Source organism: Balaenoptera acutorostrata, chromosome 19 (assembly GCF_949987535.1).
Source record: "Balaenoptera acutorostrata chromosome 19, mBalAcu1.1, whole genome shotgun sequence".
In the NCBI taxonomy this organism is placed as follows: domain Eukaryota; kingdom Metazoa; phylum Chordata; class Mammalia; order Artiodactyla; family Balaenopteridae; genus Balaenoptera; species Balaenoptera acutorostrata.
In genome coordinates, this window is record NC_080082.1 from 37,414,815 (window position 1) to 37,439,168 (window position 24,354).

The following is a 24,354-nucleotide window of genomic DNA, read 5'->3' on the forward strand; positions in this document are numbered from 1 at the left end:
CTTTGTATGATTTTAATCTTCTGAAATTTGTTAAATGTTGTTTTGTAACCTATCATGTGATCTACTCTGTAAAATGTTCAATTTCTGCTTGAGAATTATGTGTGTTCTGCTGCTGTTCAATGGAATGTTTTGTGTTTGTTAGGTCCAGTTGGTCTAAAGTATGATCAAGTCCAACATTTACTTGTTGATTTTTCTGTCTAGATGATCTAACCATTGTTGACATTGGGGTATCGAAGTCCCCCTATTAAACTGTATTGTTGTCTGTTTCTCCCTTCAGATCTGATAGTATTTGCTTAGTATATATTTAGGTACTCTGATTTTGGGTGCATATATATTTATAATTGTTATATCCTCTTGATGAATTGACCCTCTTAGCATCATATAATGACCGTCTTTGTCTCTTGTTACCATTTTTGGCCTAAAACTTATTTTGTCTGATGTTACTATAGCTACCCCTTTTCTCTTTTGGTTTCCACTTGGCATGGAATGCCTTTTGCCATCCCTTTACTTTGAATCTATGTGTGTTCTTAGAGCTGAGTCTTTTGTAAGCAGCATATTGTTGGCTCTTGTTTCTTAATCTGTCCAGCTGCTCTATGCCTTTCAATTGGAGAATGCAATCCATTGACATGTAGAGTAATTGATAGGTGAGAACTTGCTTAATACCATCTTATTGTTTTCTGGCTGTTTTATAATTTCATATATTTTCTTCCTCTCTTGCTGTCTTCTTTTGTAAGTTGATATTTTTCTGTAGTGGTAGTATGGTTTCCTTTTCTTTATCTTTTGTGTATGTATTGTAGACTTTTGCTTTGTGGTTACCATGAGGTTTACATAAAACATCTAATAGATTTAATAGTCTATTTTATGGTGAAAACAGTTAAACTTATATCACCTATAACATACCATATATAAAATATTCTTTTACTCCCCCCTTTTATGTTTTTGATGTCACCATTTACATTTTTTAATTGTATATCCATTAACAAATTGTTGAACTTATAGTTATTTTTAATGCTTTTTTCCTTTAACATTTATTCTAGAGTTAAGTAGTTAGCACATCACCATTTTACAGTATTAGGGTATTCTGAATCTGATTATTTGTTTACCTTTACCAGTGTATTGTATGTTTTCATGTTACTAATAAGCATCCTTTTGTTTAGCTTGAAGGACTCCTTTTAGCATTTCTTGTAAGGCAAATTTAGTGGTGATGAATTCCCTCTACTTTTGATTATTAGGGAAAGTTTTAATTTTGCCTTCAGTTCTGAAGGACGGTTTTGCTGGGTTAAATATTCTTGGTTGGCATTTTCTTTCTTTTTTTTTTTTATTGGAGTATAATTGCTTTACAATGTTGTGTTAGTTTCTGCTGCACAGCAAAGTGAATCAGCCATACGCATACACACATCCCCTCCCTCTTGGACCTACACCATCCCACCCAACTAGGCCATCACATAGCACAGAGCTGAGCTCCCTGTGCTATACAGCAGGTTCTCACTAGCTATTTTACACATGGTAGTGTATTTATGTCAAACTTAATCTCCCAATTCGTCCCACCCTCCCCTTCCCACCCCGTGTCCACATGTCAGTTCTCTATGTCTGCCTTTCTATTCCTGCCCTGCAAATAGGTTCATCTATACCGTTTTTCTATATTCCACATATATGCATTAATATACAATATTTGTTTTTCTCTTTCTGACTTACTTCACTGTATGACAGACTCTAGGTCCATTCACATCTCTACGAATGACCCAGTTTCATTTCTTTTCATGGCTGAGTAATATTCCACTATATATATGTAACACATCTTCTTTATCCATTCATCTCTTGATGGACATTTAGGTTGTTTCCATGTCCTGACTATTGTAAATAGTGCTACAATGAACATTGGAGTACTTGTGTCTTTTTGAATTATGATTTTCTCAGGGTGTATGCCCAGTAGTAGGATTGCTGGATCATATGGTACTTCTATTTTTAGGTTCTTAAGGAACCTCCATACTGTTCTCCACAGTGGCTGTATCAATTTACATTCCCACCAACAGTGGAAGAGGGTTCCCTTTTCTCCACACCCTCTCCAGCATTTATTGTTTGTAGATTTTCTGATGATGGCCATTCTGACTGTGAGGTGATAACCTCATTTTAGTTTTGATCTGCATTTCTCTGAAAATTAGTGATGTTGAGCATCTTTTCATGTGCCTCTTGGTGATCTGTATGTCTTCTTTGGAGAAATATCTATTTAGATCTTCTGCTCATCTTTTGATTGGGTTGTTTGTTCTTTTGCTATTGAGCTGCATGAGCTGTTTGTATATTTTGGAGATCAATCCTTTGTTGTTTCGTTTGCAAATATTTTCTCCCATTCTGTGGATTGTCTTTTCGTCTTGTTTATGGTTTCCTTTGCTGTGCAAAAGCTTTTAAGTTTAATTAGGTCCCATTCACTTATTTTTGTGTTTATTTTCATTATTCTAAGAGGTGGGTCATAAAAGATCTTTCTGTGATTTTTGTCAAAGAGTGTTTTTCCTATGTGTTCCTCTAAGAGTTTTATAGTGTCCGGTCTTACATTTGGGTCTCTAATCCATTTTGAGATTATTTTTGTGTATGGTGTTAGTGTGCTAATTTCATTCTTTTACATGTAGCTGTCCAGTTTTCCCAGCACCACTTATTGAAGAGACTGTCTTTTCTCCACTGTATATTCTTGCCTCCTTTGTCATAGTTTAGGTGACCACAGGTGCATGGGTTTATCTCTGGGCTATCTATCCTGTACCATTGGTCTGTATATCTGTTTTTGTGCCAGTACCATACTGTCTTGATTACCGTAGCTTTGTAATATAGTTTGAAGTTGGGTACCTGATTCCTCCAGCTCTGTTTTTTTTTCTCTCAAGATTGCTTTGGCTATTCGGGGTCTTTTGTGTCTCCATACAAATTGTATAATTTTTTGTTCTAATCCTCTGAAAAATGCCATTAGTAATTTCATAGGGATTGCATTGAACCTGTAGATTGCTTTGGGTAGTATACTCATTTTCACAATATTGATTCTTCCAATCCAGGAGCATGGTATATCTCTCCATCTATTTATGTCATCTTTGATTTCTTTCATCAGTGTTTTATAGTTTTCTGAGTACAGGTCTTTTGCCTCCTTAGGTAGGTTTATTCCTAGGTATTTTATTATTTTTGTTGCGATGGTAAATGGGTTTGTTTTCTTAATTTCCCTTTCTGATCTTTTGTTTTTAGTGTATAGGAATGCAAGAGATTTCTGTGCATTAATTTTGTATCCTGCAACTTTACCAAATTCATTAATTAGTTCTAGTAGTTTTCTGGTGGCATCTTTAGGATTTTCTATGTATAATATTATGTCATCTGCAAACAATGACACTTTTACTACTTCTTTTCCAATTTGTATTCCTTTTATTGCTTTTTCTTCTCTGATTTCCGTGGCTAGGACTTCCAAAACTATGTTGAATAAGAGTGGCGAGTGTGGACATCCGTTTTTCACCATTGAGAATGATGTTTGCTGTGGGTTTGTCATATATGGACTTTATTATTGAGGTAGGTTCCCTCTGTGCCCAATTTCTGGAGAGTTTTTATCATAAATGGGTGTTGAATTTTGTCAAAAGCTTTTCCTGCATCTATTGAGATGACCATATGATTTTTATTCTTTAATTTGTTAATATGGGGCTTCCCTGGTGGCGCAGTGGTTGAGAGTCTGCCTGCCAATGCAGGGGACGCGGGTTCGAGCCCTGGTCTGGGAAGATCCCACATGCCGTGGAGCAACTCAGCCCGTGAGCCACAACTACTGAGCCTGCGCGTCTGGAGCCTGTGCTCCGCAGCGGGAGAGGCCGCGACAGTGAGAGGCCCGCGCACCGCGATGAAGAGTGGCCCCCACTTGCCACAACTAGAGAAAGCCCTCGCACAGAAACGAAGATCCAACACAGCCAAAAATAAATAAATAAAATAAATAAATAAATTTATAAAAAAAAAATTTGTTAATATGGTGTATCACATTGATTGTTTTAGGTATACTGAAGAATTTTTGCATCCCTGGGATAAATCCCACTTGATCATAGTGTATGATCCTTTTAATGTGTTGTTAGAGTCTCTTTGCTAGTATTTTGTTGAGGATTTTTGCATCTATGTTCATCAGTGATATTGGTGTGTAATTTTCTTTCTTTGTAGTACCTTTGTCTGGTTTTGGTATCAGGGTGATGATGGCCTCATAGAACAACTTTGGGAGTGTTCCTCCCTCGGCAATTTTTTTGGATGAGTTTGAGAAGGATGGGTGTTAGCTCTTCTCTAAATGTTTGATAGAATTCACCTGTGAAGCCATCTGGTCCTGGACTTTTGTTTGTTGGAAGATTTTTAATTACAGTTTCAATTTTATTACCTGTGATTGGTCTGTTTATATTTTCTAATTCTTCCTGGTTCAGTCTTGGAAGGTTATATCTTTCCAAGAATTTGGCCATTTCTTCCAGGTTGTCCATTTTATTGGCATAGAGTTGCTTGTAGTAGTCTCTTATGATCCTTTGCATTTCTGTGGTGTCAGTTGTAATCTCTCCTTTTTCATTTCTAATTTTATTGATTTGAGTCCTCTCCCTTTTTTTCTTGATGAGCTTGGCTAAGGTTTATCAATTTTGTTTATCTTCTCAAAGAACCAAGTTTTAGTTGTATTGATCTTTGCTATTGTTTTCTATGTTTCTATTTCATTTATTTCTGCTCTGATCTTTATGATTTCTTTCCTTCTACTAATTTAGGTTTTGTTTGTTCTTCTTTTTCTAGTTGCTTTAGGTGTAAAGTTAGATTGTTTATTTGAGAATTTTCTTGTTTCTTGAGGTGGGCTTGAATTGCTATAAACTTCCCTCTTACAGCTGCTTTTGCTGTGTCTGATAGGTTTTGGATTGTTGCGTTTTCATTGTCATTTGTTTCTAAGTATTTTAAAATTTCTTCTTTGATTTCTTCAGTGACCTCTTGGTAATTTAGCAGTGCACTGTTTAGCCTCCATATGTTTGTGTATTTTATACTTTTTTTTTTTTCCTGTAATTGATTTCTAATCTCATACCGTTCTGGTCAGTAAAGATGCTTGATACAATTTCAGTTTTCTTAAATTTTCCAAGGCTTGATTTTTTTTTTTAAAGACACCAATTGTACTTGAACATTTGTTACTTTTAAAAAAAAATTAATTAATTAATTAATTTTTTGGCTGTGTTGGGTCTTTGTTTCTGTGCGAGGGCTTTCACTAGTTGTGGCAAGCGGGGGCCACTCTTCATTGCGGTGCGCGGGCCTCTCACTATCGCGGACTCTCTTGTTGTGGAGCACAGGCTCCATACACACAGGCTCAGTAGTTGTGGCTCATGGGCCTAGTTGCTCTGTGGCATGTGGGATCTTCCCAGACCAGGGCTCGAACCCATGTCCCCTGCATTAGCAGGCAGATTCTCAACCACTGCACCACCAGGGAAGCCCCCAAAGCTTGAGTTTTGACCCAAGATGTGATCTATTCTGGAGAACGTTCCGTGTGTACTTGAGACAAAAGTGTATCTTTCCACTTTTGGGTAGAATGTGATATACAAATGAATTAAATCTACCTGGTCTATTGTGTCATTTAAAGCTTGTGTTTATTATTAATTTTCTGTCTGGATGATCTCTCTATTGGTGTAAGTGGAGTGCTAGAGTCCCCAGTATTATTGTGCTACTGTTGATTTCCCCTTTTATCACTGTTAGCATTTGCCTTATGTATTAAGGTGCTCCTATGTTGGGTGCATAAATATTTATACTTGTTATGTTTTCTTCTTGGATTGATACTTTGATCATTATGTAGTGTACTTCCTTATCTCTTGTAAGAGTCTTTACTTTAAAGTCTATTTTATCTGGTATGAGTATTGCTACTCCAGCTTTCTTTTGATTTCCATTTGCATGGAATATCTTTTTCCATCCCCTCACTTTCAGTCTGTATGTGTCCCTAGATCTGAAGTGGGTATATCTCGTAGACAGCATATATAAGGGTCTTTTTTTTGTATCCATTCAGCCAGTCTGTGTCTTTTGGTTGGAGCATTTAATCCACTTACATTCAAGGCGATTATCGATATATATATTCCTATTACCATTCTCTTAATTGATTTGTGTTTGTGGGTCTTTTCCTTCTGTTGTGTTTCCTGCTTAGAAAAATTCCTTTAGCATTTGTTGTAAAGCTGGTTTGGTGGTGTTGAATTTGCATAGCTTTTGCTTGTCTGTAAAGCTTTTGATTTCTCCATTGAATCTGAATGAGATCCTTGCTGGGTAGAGTAATCTTGGTTGTAGGTTTTTTCCCTTTCATCACTTTAAATATATCCTGCTACTCCCTTCTGGCCTGTAGAGTTTCTGCTGAGAAATCATCTGATAACCTTATGGGGATTCCCTTGCAAGTTATTTGTTGATTTTCCCTTGCTGCTTTTAATATTTTTTCTTTGAATTTAATTTTTTTAGTTTGATTAATATGTGTCTTGGTGTGTTTCTACCAGAGTTTATCCTGTATGAGACTCTCTGCACTTCCTGCACTTGGATGGCTGTTTCCTTTCCCATGTTAGGGAAGTTTTCAAGTATAATTTCTTCAAATATTTTCTCAGACCCTTTCTTTTTCTCTTCTTATCTGGGACCCCTATAATTCGAATGTTGATGCGTTTAGTGTTGTCCCAGAGGTCTCTGAGACTGTCCTCAATTGTTTTCATTCTTTTTCCTGTATTGTGCTCTGCAGCAGTTATTTCCACCATTTTATCTTCCAGCTCACTTACCTGTTCTTCTGCCTCAGTTATTCTGCTATTGATTCCTTCTAGAGTGTTTTGGATCATCTATACTATCATTACTCTGAATTCTTTTTCAGGTAGGTTGCCTATTTCCTCTTCATTTATTTGGTCCTGTAGGTTTTTACCTTACTCCTTTGTCTATAACATATTTTTTTGTCTTTTCATTTTTTTTTTATGGGCCAGGCTTTATTCCTGTCTTACTGTTTTCTTGCCCTGAGGCATCCAGCACTGGAGTTTGCAGGCAGTTGGGTAGAGCTGGGTCTTGCTGCTGCTATGAGGAGCTCCAGGAGGCCTCACTCTGATTAATATTACCAGGAGTCTGAGGTTCTCTGTTAGACAAGTGGTTTGGACTCAGCACTCCCACCACAGGAGCTCAGGCCTGACCCCGGCCTGGGAACAAGGATCCTGCAAGCCACGCAGCACAGCAATAGAAAAGAAAAGGAAAAAAAGGAGCGTACAATAACAAAGAGTAAAAAATTAAAAAATTAGAGCAAAAGCAAGAAGAACTACAATCCTGCAGCCTGTAGAACAAAAACCACATTCACAGAAAGATAGACAAGATGAAAAGGCAGAGGGCTATGTACCTGATGAAAGAACAAGATAAAACCCCAGAAAAACAACTAAATGAAATGGATAGGCAATCTTCCAGAAAAAGAATTCAGAATAATGATAGTGAAGATGATCCAGGACCTCGGAAAAAGAATGGAGGCAAAGATCGAGAAGATGCAAGAAATGATTAACAAAGATCTAGAAGAATTAAAGAACAAATAAACAGGGATGAACAATACAATAACTCAAAGGAAAAATACACTAGAAGGAATCAATAGCAGAATAACTCAGGCAGAAGAACGGATAAGTGACCTCAAAGACAGAAAGGTGGAATTCACTGCTGTGGGACAGAATAAAGAAAAAAGAATGAAAAGAAATGAAGATAGCCTAAGAGTCCTCTGGGACAACATTAAGTGCAACAACATTCGCATTATAGGGGTCCCAGAAGGAGAAGAGAGAGAGAAAGGACCAGAGAAAATATTTGAAGAGATTATAGTCGAAAACTTCCCTAACATGGGAAAGGAAATAGCCATCCAAGTCCAGGAAGTGCAGAGAGTCCCATACAGGATAAACCCAAGGAGAAACACACCGAGACACATAGTAATCAAATGGGCCAAAATTAAAGACAAAGAAAAATTATTGAAAGCAGCAGGGGAAACCAACAAATAACATACAAGGGGACTCCCATAAGGTTAACAGCTGATTTCTCAGCAGAAATTCTACAAGCCAGAAGGGAGTGGCATGATATACTTAAAGTGATGAAAGGGAAGAACCTACAACCAAGATTACTCTACCCAGCAAGGATCTCATTCAGATTCAATGGATAAATCAAAAGCTTTACAGACAAGCAAAAGCTAAGAGAATTCAGCACCACCAAACCAGCTCTACAACAAATGCTAAAGGAACTTCTGTAAGTGGGAAACACAAGAGAAGAACCTACAGAAGCTAACCCCCCAAAATTAAGAAAATGGTAATAGGAACATACATATCGATGATTACCTTAAACGTGAATGGATTAAATGATCCAACCAAAGGACACAGGCTTGCTGAATGGATACAAAAACAAGACCCATATAGATGCTGTCTACAAGAGACCCACTTCAGACCTAGGGACACACACAGACTGAAAGTGAGGGGATGGAAAAAGATATTCCATGCAAATGGAAATCAAAAGAAAGCTGGAGTAGCAATACTCATATCAGATAAAATAGACTTTAAAATAAAGAATGCCACAAGACCAAGGAAGGACACTACATAATGATCAAGGGATTAATCCAAGAATATATAACAATTATAGGTATATATGCACCCAACATAGGAGCACCACAATACATAAGGCAACTGCTAACAGCTATAAAAGAGGAAATCAACAGTAACACAATAATAGTGGGGGACTTTAACTCCTCACTTACACCAATGGACAGATCATCCAAACAGAAAATTAATAAGGAAACACAAGCTTTAAATGACACAATAGATCAGATAGATTTAATTGATATTTATAGGACATTCCATCCAAAAATAGCAGATAACACGTTCTTCTCAAGTGCGCACAGAACATTCTCCAGGATAGATCACATCTTGGGTCACAAATCAAGGCTCAGTAAATTTAAGAAAACTGAAAACATATCAAGCGTCTTTTCTGACCACAACACTATGAGATTAGAAATCAATTACAGGGAAAAAAACGTTAAAAACACAAACACATGGAGGCTAAATAGTACGTTACTAAATAACCAAGAGATCACTAAAGAGATCAAAGAGGAAATCAAAAAATACCTAGAGACAAATGACAATGAAAATACGATGATCCAAAAACAATGGGATGCAGAAAAAGCAGTGCTAAGAGGGAAGTTTATATCTATACAAGTCTACCTCAAGAAACAAGAAAAATCTCAAATAAACAATCTAATGTTGCACCTAAAGGAACTAGAGAAAGAAGAACAAACAAAACCCAAACTTAACAGAAGGAAAAAAATCATAAAGATCAGGGCAGAAATAAATGAAATAGAAACAAAGAAAACAATAGCAAAGATCAATAAAACTAAAAGTTGGCTCTTTTAGAAGTTAAACAAAATTGATAAACCGTTAGCCAGATTCATCAAGAAAAAGAGGGAGGGGACTCAAATCAATAAAATTAGAAATGAAAAAGGAGAAGTTACAACAGACATCACAGAAATACAAAACATCCTAAGAGACTACTACAAGCAACTCTATGCCAGTGAAATGGACAACCTGGAAGAAATGGACGAATTCTTAGAAAGGTATAACCTTCCAAGACTGAACCAGGAAGAAATAGAAAATATGAACAGACCAATCACAAGTAATGAAATTGAAACTGTGATTTAAAATCTTCCAACAAACAAAAGTCCAGGACCAGATGGCTTCACAGGTGAATTCTATCAAACATTTAGAGAAGAGCTAACACCCATCCTTCTCAAACTCATCCAAAAAAATTGCAGAAGAAGGAACACTCCCAAACTCATTCTATGAGGCCACTGTCACCCTGATACCAAAACCAGACAAAGATACTACAAAAATAGAAAATTACAGACCAGTATCACTGATGAATATTGATGCAAATATCCTCAACAAAATACTAGCAAACAAAATCCAACAACACATTAAAAGGATAATACAGTATGATCAAGTGGGATTTATCCCAGAGATGCAAGGATTCTTCAATATACACAGGTCAATCAATATGATACACCATATTAACAAAATGAAGCATAAAAACCATATGATCATCTCAATAGATGCAGAAAAGCTTTTGACAAAATTCAACACTCACATATGTTAAAAACTCTTCTGAACGTGGGCATAGAGGGAACCTACTTCAACATAATAAAGGCCATAAATGACAAACCCACAGCTAACATCATTCCCAATGGTGAAAAACTGAAAGCATTTCCTCTAAGAGCAGGAACAAGACAAGGATGTCCACTCTCACCACTATTATTCAACATAGTTTTGGACGTCCTAGCCACAGCAATCAGAGAAGAAAAAGAAATAAAAGGAATACAAATTGGAAAAGAGGAAGTAAAACTGTCACTGTTTGCAGATGACATGATACTATACATAGAGAATCCTAAAGATGCCACCAGAAAACTACTAGAGCTAATCAATGAATTTGGTAAATTTGCAGGATACAAAATTAATTCACAGAATCTCTTGCATTCCTATACACTAATGATGACAAATCTGAAAGAGAAATTAGGGAAACACTCCCATTTACCATTGCAACCAAAAGAATAAAATACCTAGGAATAAACCTACCTAGGGAGACAAAAGACAATATGCAGAAAACTATAAGACACTGATGAAAGAAATTAAAGATGCTACCAGCAGATGGAGACATATACCATGTTCTTTGATTGGAAGAATCAATATTGTGAAAATGACTATACTACCCATAACAATCTACAGATTCAATGCAATTCCTATCAAATTACCAATGGCATTTTTTACAGAACCAGAACAAAAAATCTTAAAATATGTATGGAGACACAAAAGACCCCGAATAGCCAAAGCAGTCTTGAGGGAAAAAAACGGAACTGGAGGAATCAGACTCTGTGACTTCAGACTATACTACAAAGCTACAGTAATCAAGACAATATGGTACTGGCACAAAAACAGAAATATAGATCAATGGAACAGGATAGAAAGCCCAGAGATAAACCCATGCACCTATGGTCAATTAATCTATGACAAAGGAGGCAGGATATTCAATGGAGAAAAGACAGTCTCTTCAATAAGTGGTGCTGGGAAAACTGGACAGCTACATGTAGAAGAATGAAATTAGAACACTCCCTAACACCATACACAAATATAAACTCAAAATGGATTAGAGACCTAAATGTAAGTCAGGACAGTATAAAACTCTTAGAAGAAAACATAGGAAGAACACTCTTTGACATAAATCACAGCAAGATCTTTTTTGATCCACCTCCTAGAGTAATGGAAATAAAAACAAAAATAAACAAATGGTAACTAATGAAACTTAAAAGCTTTTGCACAGCAAAGGAAGCCATAAACAAGATGAAAAGACAACTCTCAGAATGGGAGAAAATATTTGCAAATGAATCATCGGACAAAGGATTAATCTCCAAAATGTATAAACAGCTCATGCAGCTCAATATTAAAAAAAAACAAACAACACAATCCAAAAATGGGCAGAAGACTTAAATAGACGTTTCTCCAGAGAAGACATACAGATGGCCAAGAAGCACATGAAAAGCTGCTCAACATCACTAATTATTAGAGAAATGCAAATCAAAACTACAATGAGGTATCACCTCACACCAGGTAGAATGGGCATCATCAGAAAATCTACAAACAACAAATGCTGGAAAGGGTGTGGAGAAAAGGGAACCCTCTTGCACTGTTGGTGGGAATGTAAATTGATACAGCCACTATGGAGAACAGTATGGAGCTTCCTTAAAGAACTAAAAATAGAATTACCATATGACCCAGCAATCTCACTGCTGGGCATATACCCAGAGAAAACCGTAATTCAAAAAGACACATGCACCCCAATGTTCATTGCAGCACTATTTACAATAGCCCGATCATGGAGGCAACCTAAATGCCCATCGACAGACGAATGGTAAAGAAGATGTGGTACATATATGCAATGGAATATTACTCAGCCATAGAAAGGAACGAAATTGGGTCATTTGTAGAGATGTGGATGCATCTAGAGACTGTCATACAGAGTGAAGTAAGTCAGAAAGAGAAAAACAAATATCGTATATTAACGCATATATGTGGAACCTAGAAAATGGTACAGATGAACCGGTTGGCAGAGCAGAAATTGAGACACAGAAGTAGAGAACAAACGTATGGACACCAAGGGGGAAAGGCGGCGGGGGGTTGGGGTTGTGGTGTGGTTAATTGGCAGGTTGGGAATGACATGTATACACTGATGTGTATAAAATGGATGACTAATAAGAAAATAAATAAATAAATAAACATTTAAAAAATTTTAAAAATTAAAAAAATTAGAAAGATAAAAAGTATATTAGGAAAAATAAAAATATAATTGAAAGAACTACAACAAGGTATAACAGAACCACAACAGAAAAGAGAAAGAAAACAAAGAATAAAAAAAGGGGGGGGGGAGCAGAACAATAACAAAGGATAAATAGTAAAATAAAATTAGAAAAATAAAAGATTTATTAGAAAAAATTATAATATAGATGAATCAGCAACAATGGGGTAAAACAGAACCACAACCTAAAAGAAGAAAAAAGAAAAAAAAAATGCCATAAAAGGCCTTGGCTGTGGGGGGCGGAGCTTAGGCGAGGGCGGGGTTTAGGGTGGGCATGGGGACTAGGCTCAGGACCCATGCAGCTGGAAAAGGCCTTGTGGGCGGGGCCTAGGCAGGGTGACATTCAAGAGTGGGGTGAGTCCTAGGCTTAGGACCTGGCGGCAGGGGAAAGGCAGCACGTTCTGAGGGGGGCTTTGGAGAGTGGAGCTCCAGAGTTTGGAGGTAAGCTGTGAGTGAGCTTTTGTGGGTGAGGTTTAGGCCCAGCGTGGCTGGAGTGGGTCTCAGAGGTGGTCTCTGAGTGTTGCCTGTAGAAGTAGGGCCCTGAGTGGGGGTGTAGGGGCAGGGTTTAAGCTCTGCAATGCTGGAGGGAGCCTCTGAGGGCACAGTATTAGGCCCAGGATCCCAAGACGCTCTCTGGTGCCCAAGTCAGCAGGGAAAGTGCTGGCCATGCTCCCTTCCATTCCTCCACTCTCCCGAGCATCTCCCCCTTCGCTGCTGAAGCGTGGGTGGGTCCCAACATGTGTGGGAATTTCTACTCTCCACCCGCCGCCCCCTAGGGGTGCCAGTCCTGTCGGTCTGGCCTTTACTTTTGCTCCCCCTTCCCTCCCTCCCACTCCCTCAGGACCCATACGGTTGGAGGGGACCTTGGTTGGCAGAGGATCAGGCCCGGGATCTCAGCAGGCTCCCCAGGGCCCAAGTGCACAGGGGAAACATTGGCTACGCTCCTTTCTGATCCTCTGACCTTCCAATGGTCCCCCCCTTTCCCCCTCTGGGCGTGTGATCCCTTCCTCTCCCCCAGCCGCCCCTCAGGGGCACTGGTCCTGTCCCGCCTCCACTTCTCCTCCCCCCTCACTCCCCACCCCACATCCTACCCTGTTGCTGGGGTTTCCTCCTGTCCCCTTAGGTGTCTGTGGTCCCCCACCGGTGCCTGGTAGGTGCCCTAGTTGTGTGGAGACACGAATTCCATGTCCTCCTAGTCCACCATCGTCAGTCGTTTATTTCTTTTAGCACTTTGAATATATTATCTCATTCTCTCCTGGGCTGTAAGGTCTCTGCTGAGACATCCACTGATAGCCTTATGGGGGTTCCCTTGTATGAGAGAGATTTTTTTCTCTTGCTTCTTTTTTTTTTCGGCCGTGATGTGCAGCATGCGAGATCTTAGTTCCCTGACCAGGGATAAAATCCGTGCCCCCTGGAGTGGAAGTCTTAACCGCTGGACTGCCAGGGAAGTCCTCTCTTGCTTCTTTTAAAATTCTCTCTTTGCCTTTGTTTTTAGACAGTTTAAAAAAAAACTAATTAATTAAGTAATTAATTTTTGGCTGTGTTGGGTCTTCGATGCTGCGCGCAGGCTTTCTCTAGTTGCAGCGGGTGGGGGCTACTCTTCATTGCAGTGTATGGGCTTCTCATTGCAGTGGCTTCTCATTGCAGAGCAGGGCTCTAGGAACGTGGGCTTCATTAGTTGTTGTACATGGGCTCAGTAGATGTGGCTCGCAGGCTCTAGAGGGCAGGCTTAGTAGTTGCGGCACATGGGCTTAGTTGCTCTGCAGCATGTGGGATCTTCCCGGACCAGGGCTCACACCCATGTCCCCTGTATTGGCAGGTGGATTCTTAACCACTGCACCACCAGGGAAGTCCTAGACACTTTTATTACTATGTGTCTTAGAGAAAAACGTTTTGGATTGAGAGTTTGAGGTGACATGTTTGCTTCATGTACTTTGATGGCCTAATCTCTCCCCATATTTCGGAATTTCTCAGCCATTATTTATTGAAATAAGCTTTCTACTCCTTTCTCCCCTAGTATACATTATTTCTTTTGATGGTGTCCCATAACTTCTGTAGGCTTTCTACATTCCTTTTCATTCTTTATTCTTTTTGCTCTTCTGTTTGTAAAATTTCAATCAATCTGTCCTCTGGATCACCAATTCGCTCTTCTGCTTGTTCAAGTCTGCTCTTGAAGCTTTCTATTCAATTCTTTATTTCAGTCATTGTATTCTCCAGCTCCAGATTTTCTGTTTGGTTCTTTTTTTATGTTTTCTATCTCTTTTTGAGTTTCTCATTTTGTTCTTGTATTGTTTTCCTGATAGCATTAAATTTTTCATCTGTGTTCTCTTGTAGCTCTCTGAGTATTCATAGAAGAATTATTTTGAATTCTTTGTCAGGCAATTCCTGGATTTCCATTTCTTTGCGGTCAGATACTGGAATTTTACTGTATTCCTTTGGTGGAGACATGTTTCCCCTGATTCTCCATGATCCCTGTAGTGTTGTATAGGTATCTGCACATTTGAAAAAGCAGTCACCTCCTCCAGACTTTACTGACTGATTTTGTTAAGGGAAGCCTTCTATCTGCTGATAGGGACCCTTACTGGTTATGCTGTGACCCTGGTCTAGTGATGCAGAGTGCCATGTGGAAAGGTGCATGGTGGCACTGGGTCCAATGGTGTATGATGTCTCTTTGGCTCCAGGACATTGGGGTCCACAGTATTGACAACTGTGTGGTCCTTGGCAAGCACTGCAGGAATTCTGTGGCTTCAAGATCTTTTGGGCTCCTAAGTGGCACCTCCAAGACTGGTAGCAGGGCAGGCAGTGGTGGTGGTTGGAGCCAGTGGTGTGCACATACTCAGCTGCAGGGGCCAGCTGCAGGTGCCTATGTAGTGGCAGAGGGGGCCAGAGCAGGTAGCAAGGGCTGGGGCCAATTATAGGCTCACTGGCATTTGCCAGTACCATACTGTTTTGATTATTATAGCTTTATAGTATAGCTTAAAATCAGGAAGTGTGATGCCCCCTGCTTTGTTCTTCTTTCTCAGCACTTATTTGGACATTCAGGAACTTTTGTATTTCCATATAAGTTTTAGGAGTCTTTCATTTGTTTGTTTTTACTTCTGTTAAAAAATGCCATTGGAATATTGATAGGAATTGCATTGAATCTATAGATGGCTTTTGGTAGTATTGACATTTTAACAATATTAATTCTTCTAATCCATGAACATTGGCTACCTTTTCATTTATCTGTGTTTTCTTCAATTTCTTTCATCAGTGTCTTGTAGTTTTCAGGGTAGACCTCTTTCACCTCCTTGGTTAAATTTATTCCTAAGTTTTTAATTGTTTTTGATGCTACTGTAAATGGGATCGACATCTTTTTTTCTTTTTCAGAAAATTTGTTGGTTGTGTATAGAAATGCTATTGCTTTTTGTATGTTAATTTTATATCCTGCAACTTTACCGAATTCATTGATTAGATCTAATGGTTTTTTAGTTGAGTCTAGGATTTTCTATATGTATAATCATGTCATCTGCAAACAAAGACAGTTTTACTTTTTCCTTTCCAGTTCTGATACCCTTTTTTTCTTTTTATGACCTGATTGCTCTAACTAGGACTTCCAGTACTATGTTAAATGGAGTGGTGAGAGTGGGCACGTTGTTTTGTTCCTGATCTTAGAGGGAAAACTTCTAAACTTTCACCTTTGAGTATGATGTTAGCTGTGGGCTTGTCATATATGGCCTTTATTATGTTGAGATATGTTTCTTCTGACTAAGTTGCTAAGAGTTTTTATCATGAATGGGTGTGGGATTTTGCCAAGTGCTTTATCTGTATCTGTGGAGATGATCATATAATTATTTTCTTTCATTCTATTAATGTGATATATCACATTGATTTATTTATGTATGTTGAACCATCCTTGCATCCTAGGGATAAATCCCACTTGATCACGGTGAATGACCCTTTAAATGTGCTGCTGAATTCAGTTTGCTAGTACTTTATTGAGAATTTTCACATCTATATTCATCAGGGATATTGGTTTGTAGTTTTCTAATCATGTATTTTTCTGGTTTTTGGTATCAGGGTAATGCTGGCCTTGTAAAATGAGTTTGGGAGTGTTCCTCCTCTTTTTTGTTTTTGTTTGTTTGTTTGCAACTTTAATATGATGCCTATTGCCTGTATTTTTTTAAATCTTGTCTCAGTTAATTTTTTTCTTCCAGTTTTATTGAGATATAATTGGTGTACAACATTGTATAAGTTTAAGGTGTATAGCAAAATGATTTGACTTATAGTCATCATGAAATGATTAACACAGTAAGTTTAGTGAACCTCCATCATCTCTTATAGATACAAAATTAAAGAAATAGAAAAAATATTTTTCCTGTGATGAGGACTCTTAGGATTTACTCTCTTAACAACTTTCATATATAATATACAGCAGTGTTAATTATATTTATCATGTCATGCATTACATCCCTAGTACTTTATCTTATAACTGGAAGTTTGTACCTTTTAACCACTTTTGTCCAATTTCCCCTCCCCCCACCTCCTGCCTCTTGTAATAACAAATCTGATCTCTTTTTCTAGGAATTTGTTTGTTTGTTTTTGAAGTATAATTGACCTACAACACTGGGTTAGTTCCTGTTACACAACATAGTGATTTGATATTTCTATACATTTCAAAATGATCACCACAATAAAGTCTGGTTGTGATTTGTCACTAAATAAAGATATTACATAGTTATTGACTATAGTCCCCACACTATACATTTAAAACCTGTGACTCATTTATTTTGCAACTGGAGGTTTGTACCCCTTAATCTCCATCACCTATTTCTTTTCTCCCCTCACCCCCACCCCTCTAGCAACCACCTATTTGTTCTCTCTAGCTATAACTCTGTTTCTGTTTTGTTGTGTTTGTTCATTTGTTGTTTCGACTCCACATATAAGTGAAATCATACAGTATTTCTCTTTCTCTTATTTGACTTAAAGTAGTACCCTGTAGGTCCATCCCTGTTGTCACAAATGGCAAGATTTCATTCATTTTTAGGCTGAGTAATATTCCATTTTGTATATATACCACATCTTCTTTACCCATTCATCTATTGATGGGTACTTAGGTTGCCTCCATATCTTGGCTATTGTAAATAATGTTGCAATGAACATAGGGGTGCATGTATCTTTTCTAATTAATTTTTTCATTTTCTTCATATAAATACCCAGGATTAGAATTGCTGGATCATATGATAGTTCTATTTTTAGTTTTTTGAGGAGTCTCCATACTGTTTTCCATAATGGCTGCACCCATTATGGAATGCATGCTGCCATTACACTCCCCCAACAGTGCACAAGGGTTCCCTTTTCTCCACATCCTTGTCAACACTTGTTTTTTTGTTGTCTTTTTGATAATAATCATTCTGATTGGTGCGAGGTGATTTCTCATTGTGGTTTTGATTTGCTTTTGCCTGATGATTAGTGATTTTGAGCATCTTTTCTTGTTCCTGTTAGCCATCTGTGTGTTTTCCCTCTTCTTTGAGCTTTTGGAAGATTTTGAGAAGGATTGGTGTTAATCCTTTGAATGTTTGGTAAAACTCAGCAGTGAAGGCATCTTGTCCTGGGCTTTTCTTTGTTTGGAGATTTTCTATTACTAATTCAATTTCCATACTAGTAGTTGGTCTATTCAGATTTTTAATGTATTCTTGATTCACTCTTGATAACTTGTATGTTTCTTAGGATTCTTCTGTTTCTTCTAGGTTGTCCAGTTTGTTGGTGTATAGTTGTTCATTGCAGCTTCTTATGATTCTTTGAATTTTTGTTGTATCAGTTGTAAAGTCTCCTTTTCATTTGCAATTTTGTTGATTTGGGTCCCCTCTCTTTTTTCCCTAGGTTAGTCTAGTTAAGGGTTTGTCAATTTTAGTTTTTCAAAGACCCAACTCTTAGTTCTGCTCATCATTTCTGTTGTTTCTATATCTTCTATTTCATTTATTAATGCTTTAATCTTATTATTTCCTTTTTTCCTGCTATTTTTGGGCTCAGTTTATTCTTCTTTTTCTAGTTCTTTAAGGCATAGAATTAGGTCATTTATTTGGGATCTTTCTTGCTTTTTAATGCAGGCATTGATTGTTATGAACTTCCCTCTTAGCACTGCTTTTGCTGCATCCCATAAGTGCTGGTATGTTTAGTTTCCATTTTCGTTTGTCTCAAGAAACTTTTAAATTTCACCTTTAGCTTCTTCTTTTATCCATTGGTTGTTTAGGAGAGTGTTGTTTAATTTCCATGTGTTCATTAGTTTTCCAGTTTTTCTCTTGTTATTGATGTCTAGTTTCATACCATTGTGGTCAAAGAAGATACTTGATATGATTTCAATCTCCTTGAATTTGCTAAGTCTTGTTTTGCAGCCTAACATGTGGTCTGTCCTATGAAATGTTCCATGTGCACTTCAGAAGAATGTGTATTCTGTTGTTGTTGGATAGACTGTTCTATATGTGCCTATTAGGTCCATTTGGTCTACAGTGTTGTTCAAGTCTGCTGTGTCCTTATTGATTATCAGGATGGTCTATTCATTGATGAGAGTGGGGTATTAAAGTATCCAACTATTATTGTAATACTGTTTATTTTTTATTTTTTAATTTTTATTTTTTTTAACTCTGTTAGTTTTTGCTTTATATGTATTTAGGTTCTCCAATTTTGGGCACATAAATACTTATAATTGTTATATCTTCTTGATGGATTGACCTCCTCTATCATTATGTAATGATTTTCTTTGCCTCTTTTTACCATTTTAAAATTAAAGTCTATTTTGTCTGATATAAGTGTAACTACCCTGTTTTTTGTTAAGAAGAAAAAAACTATTTAGCTATTCTGTCTTTTGATTGGAGGATTTAATCCATTTATGTTTAAAGTAATTACTGATAAGTAAGAACTTACTATTGACATTTTGTTGACTGTTTTCTGGTTGTTTTATAGATTAATTGTTCCTTGTTTCTTATCCTGCCCTCTATATTCGTGTTTTGATGTCTTTTGTATCAGTATGTTTTGACTTCTTTATCATGTTCCTTTGTGTAATTGCTACAGGTTTTCCCCCTTGTGGTTACCATGAGGCTTACATAAAATAGCTTAAAATTATAACATCCTATTTCAAGCTGATAGCAATTTAACTTCAATAGAATTTCTAAACTTTACACTTTTTCTTCTCCTCCCCTTCACATTCTAGATTACTGCTGTTAAATTTACATATTTTTCTATTGTGTAACTAATAATAGATTATTATAGTTATGGTTATTTTTAATACATTCAGTTTTTTAACTTTTAAACTTGAGTTGTAAGTGAATTATGCACCATCATTACCAAATTACAGAATCTAACTTTGTACATTTACCATTAGCAGTGAGTTTTACACTACCTTTTAATGATGTTACTTAGTGTGCTTTACTTCTACTCACAGAACTCCCTTTAGCATATCTTGTAAGGTAGGTCTAGTGGTAATAAACTCTCTCACTTTTGTTTGTTCAAGAAAGTCTTTATCCCCCCTTCATTTCTGAAGGACAGCTTCACTGGGTATAGTATTTTTGGTTGACAGTTTTTGCTTTCAATATTTTGAATGAGTTGTCCCATTCTCTCCTGGCCTGAAATGTTTCTGTTGAGAAATCTGCCTTTAGCCTTATGTGGGTCCCCCTGTATGTAATTTCTCTCTTTTCTCTGCTGTTTTAAAAATTCCTTGACAAGTTAATTATAATGTGTCTTGGTGTGGCCCTATTCAGGTTCAACCTGTCTTTGGACCTCAGGGATCTGGATGTCCATGTATCCCCCTAGGTTTGAGAAATTTTCAGCCATTTTGCTTTAAATATACTTTCTATCATTTTCTCTTTCTCTTCTCCTTCTGGAATTCCCATAATGTGAATTTTTTTTTTCCATTGCATCCCATAAGTCTCTAGACTTTCTTCACTGTCTCATTCTTTTTTCTTCCCTGACTGGATAATTTCTAATGTCCTATCTTCCAGGTCACTGATTCTCTCTTCTGCATGGTTGAGTCTGCTTTTGAAACTCTCTAATGAATTCTTCATTCCTGTTATTGTAGTGTTCTACTCTAGGATTTCTGTGTGATTGTTTGTTTTGGTTGTTTTTATTGCTTTGTTGAACTTCTTGTTTTGTGTGTGCATTGTTTTCCTAATATCTTTTAGCTGTTTACCTGTGTTTTCTTGTAGTTTATTCAATTTTAAGAGTATTCTGAATTCTTTGACAGTTTATAGCTCTCTCTTTAAATCAGTTATTAGAACGTTATTAGTTTCCTTTGGTGGTGTCATATTTACTTAGTTTTTCATGATCCTTGATTCCTTATGGACGTGTCTGCACACTTGAGTACTTGGATTTTCTCTTCCAGGCTTATCAGGCTTGCTTTGGAAGAGACAGATCTTCCCCAGTCAACTCAGTTTAGGTTTCTGGGCATGTCTGCTGGTAGTGTCCTTGGGCAGATGGAACCTGCTATTATGGTCTGTTTTTCTGAGAGACAACTGTTTGAATTCTGAAGATGGAGATGAGGGGGGTGCCACTGGCTGAGAACAGTTGGGTAGAAGTACTGGCTAGTTTCCCTACCCAAATGAGGCTGTCAGATGGGCTCTATGGTTGCTTGGATTTTCTGGTCAGGCTTACTAGATGGTCAGGACTGGGTACTACATTCAGTAGTAGACAGAGCTCTGAATTAGCTTCTCTGCCCTGGCAGGGCAACAGGATGGGACCCAGGTCTGTGTGGCTTGTTGTCTGGGGACCTGAATCTGGTGAGAGGGTGCACTGAATTCTCTGGTCAGGTGAGGCCACTGGTTTTGCTCTGCTGATGGGGAAATCTACAAACTGTGCCTCTATTCAAGTGCTACTGTAAGCAGGGCTGTTGAATGGGCTATGCAGTTTCCTGTCTGCTCAGATTCCCTGGTCATGCAGGTTTGAGACTGTATTCAGCAATGAGCAGGGCTACGAATTAGTTTCCCTGCCCAGGCACAGTGGGAGAAGTAGCTCTAAAGCTGGCAAAGCTCTTTATTTTCTTAGCTCAAGCTGACCTGCTCTCCCTGTCCCCTCTTGGCTTGAGCACCACTTGCAGGTGTTTTTGCCAGCCCCTCTGGTCACATGGGGCCAGGAGGGTAAGAGGTCTTTAACATGGGATTTTATATTAATGTGAGTTGTGTTTAATGCATCACATTCCTTAGTTTGAGTAAAATATCCTAATATAGCAAATACACAGTCACCTAGAATCTCACTTTCTATAGGTATTTGATTAGGAGTACCCAATGATGATATTTTGCATATCTCTCTTGCCACATCATGTCATGAACTACTATTGTCCTTTTTACCACTGGAAATAGAGTCATTAGTGCCGTTAATAAGATTAGAGAACCAATTGCAGAAAATCCAGAATCAATTACAAAAACTCATCCTTAAATTCTGTTCCTCTAGAACCACTTCTGGTATCAAAGTCTATATCAGTCAGGGTTCAACTAGAGAAGCAGAATCAGAAGTAGATATATATTAAGACATTTATTTCAAATAATTGGCTTACATGATTGAGGGGGCTGGCTAGGCAAGTCTGAAATCCACAGGACAGGCCATCATGAAGGGCAGGTTGGAACTCTCAGGCATGGGGTGAAGCTGCTGTCCACAAGTGGAATTTATTTGGGGAAGCAGGGTGTGTAGCATAGTGCCTGGAAGGTGCTCAAAAAATAACACCAGTAATTGTTACATAACAGAGGGTAGAGTAGAGGGACAAAAACAGGCTTTTAGAGTCATGGAGTTGATCTTTTTACCAGTCTACCTTCATTATATCTGGTATTGATATATTCCTTTTTAAGTAGGGAAAAGAATGTCTAATGTATAAACCTCCCAACCCCTGTCCTTACTGGGGGGTCAAGGAAAGCTTGGGTAATAACTAGGATTATTTTCAATTAGATCTTTGGCACTGTACCTTGCTGGGTTCTTTGACAGCTCAGTAATGTTTAGAATGGTGGAACCTCACAAAATCAAGGACTCAATTCTTGACCACAAATTTCAGGCACTGATAATAAAGCCCCAGGGATATAGGAGGTAGCTAAGGATCGACTCTTTTCCTCCTTTCTCATCTCTCTAAGACAACAGTATGATGATTGGGACAGGCTTGAGTCCCAATGAGAAAAATCTATCATATCCTTAGAGGGATGGTAAGGTCCTTGCTTGAATATCTTCACTTCCATTCAGCCTTCCACCCTAGTGATAATCCCATTTGTTTGGGCATTATCTCTATCAATTGACTGTACTCCTTATGTAATCCACAATTTTCTAAGTCTTCTCTAAATCTTCTGCTAGGGACATAAGCTCCTGGATTGTCCCTAACTCAACTCTCCACATTTTTTGCAGTTGACAGTGAGTGTTCACCTGATAGACCCTTCACTTGGCTGTAATATGCCCTCCACGTATATCTTGGTCTGTAAAGCTTTCTAGACATCACTACTGCATGGGACTGACTAGGGAATTAACCAAGGTCATTCTTATTGGCCATGTGACCTTGAACAAGTTACTTAGCTTTTCTGAACTTCTGAGGTGGACATACAAATTGTACCTAATTCATATATTTGTTACAGGATTAAATGAGTTAATGTAAAGCACTTGGTGCCTGACTTGTTTTAGGTGCTTAGAGATAGTGTGATTATGCTGTTGCTACTACTGCTGACTGCTTCAGCTTTAAAACTTGCACTTGCTTGTTTCTTCATTGACATAAAGCCTTTGCCTACAGAGCCCTTTCTCTTTGTCCCATCACCTTTCTTTCTCAGGAGCCCCAATCCTTTGGCTGCCTGAATGTATGTTGAAGAATGGAAAATTCCTGTGGTTTTGTTGTGCTGTGCCTCCCATATTGGGGTGGGGGCCTGAAGGGATAGGGGTGCCAACCTGTTCATAACCAAAAGGCCAATAAAAGTGTCTTCCCAAATGAAATATTGAACTTCATTAAATCTAAGACATCATCAACTGTGAGCCACACCCTTATTTTATGTAATACTAAGAAAGAAATAAGCAATCTTTAGAATTTTAATTTTATACTTATTTAAAAGTTATTTTGATGCAGGTCTGTGAAAGGGCATAAGAGGCTTCCTGGTCCCTAGAGAGACCCTTCCACCAGGAGGACCTACGCAGCTCATGGACCTTTCCAGATATAGATGCAGCCTCTGGGGGGAGCTGGTCCTTGTGGCATGGGCCCATGTTCAGCAGTCGGGAAAGCATGTCCATGACAGGTGACTGCTGATCAGGGGGTCTCAATTAAGTGACACAGGGAGCTACACTGTGTGGGTAGAAGCCAGCAATGGGACCCAGAGAGCAACTGGCTGGCCTGAGATTCGAGAGTTGGAAACCCCAGGCATCTCAGTCAACATCAGCTCCGTGGGCAGAGAACATGGATTCCGTGGCTGCTGTCTGCCACACCAGTGCCACCAACGTCAAGTGGTATGTGAGTTACACACAGGTGTCCAGCTATGACCACATGACAGTCTCCCCAGACAGCAAGACACTCATCATCCAAAGGGTCAGCAGCTACAACTCACCACTTCAGTGTGGGATAGAAATCCTCCCACAGATTATTGAGAGAAGTGAAGTAATCTTTCCGACATTGACCTATGGTCCCTCCAGTGTGCTGATCAGGAGTAAGCCCCGTAACTTCAATGGCATCCTACCTGCTGAGATGGGCTCCCAGGTGGAGATGGAGTGTATCTCCTATTCCAGACCAGAATTCAAGTACCAGTGGATCCACAACGGCTTCCTCCTGAACTTCTCAGAGAAAAAATTACCCTCCTGAATCTGATCTGGGACCAGATGGGCAGATACAGATATCAGGAAGTCCAGCTCCAGGTGCCCTGGCACAGGACTGTTTTTAGTAAAGGTTTCATCATCTCAGGATCCTTGCTGGTATTTCTCATCATGGTGACAGCAGTGGGCGGTGTCCTCTTCTGTGCATTCCTCATTCATACCCTGATCAGACATTACTCTACCAGGGCAAATTGGGCTACATGA

The 24,354-nt window shown here is 38.4% G+C and overlaps 1 protein-coding gene across 1 annotated transcript; it reads left to right on the forward strand.

The window, feature by feature from the left end:
* Positions 1 to 21,064: 21,064 nt before the first annotated feature.
* Positions 21,065 to 24,354, forward strand: CEACAM18 (CEA cell adhesion molecule 18). Its single transcript, XM_028162953.2, is given in 5 exon segments — positions 21,065 to 21,110; positions 23,454 to 23,582; positions 23,585 to 23,730; positions 23,732 to 24,119; positions 24,122 to 24,354. Coding segments are annotated over 5 exon segments (942 nt in total).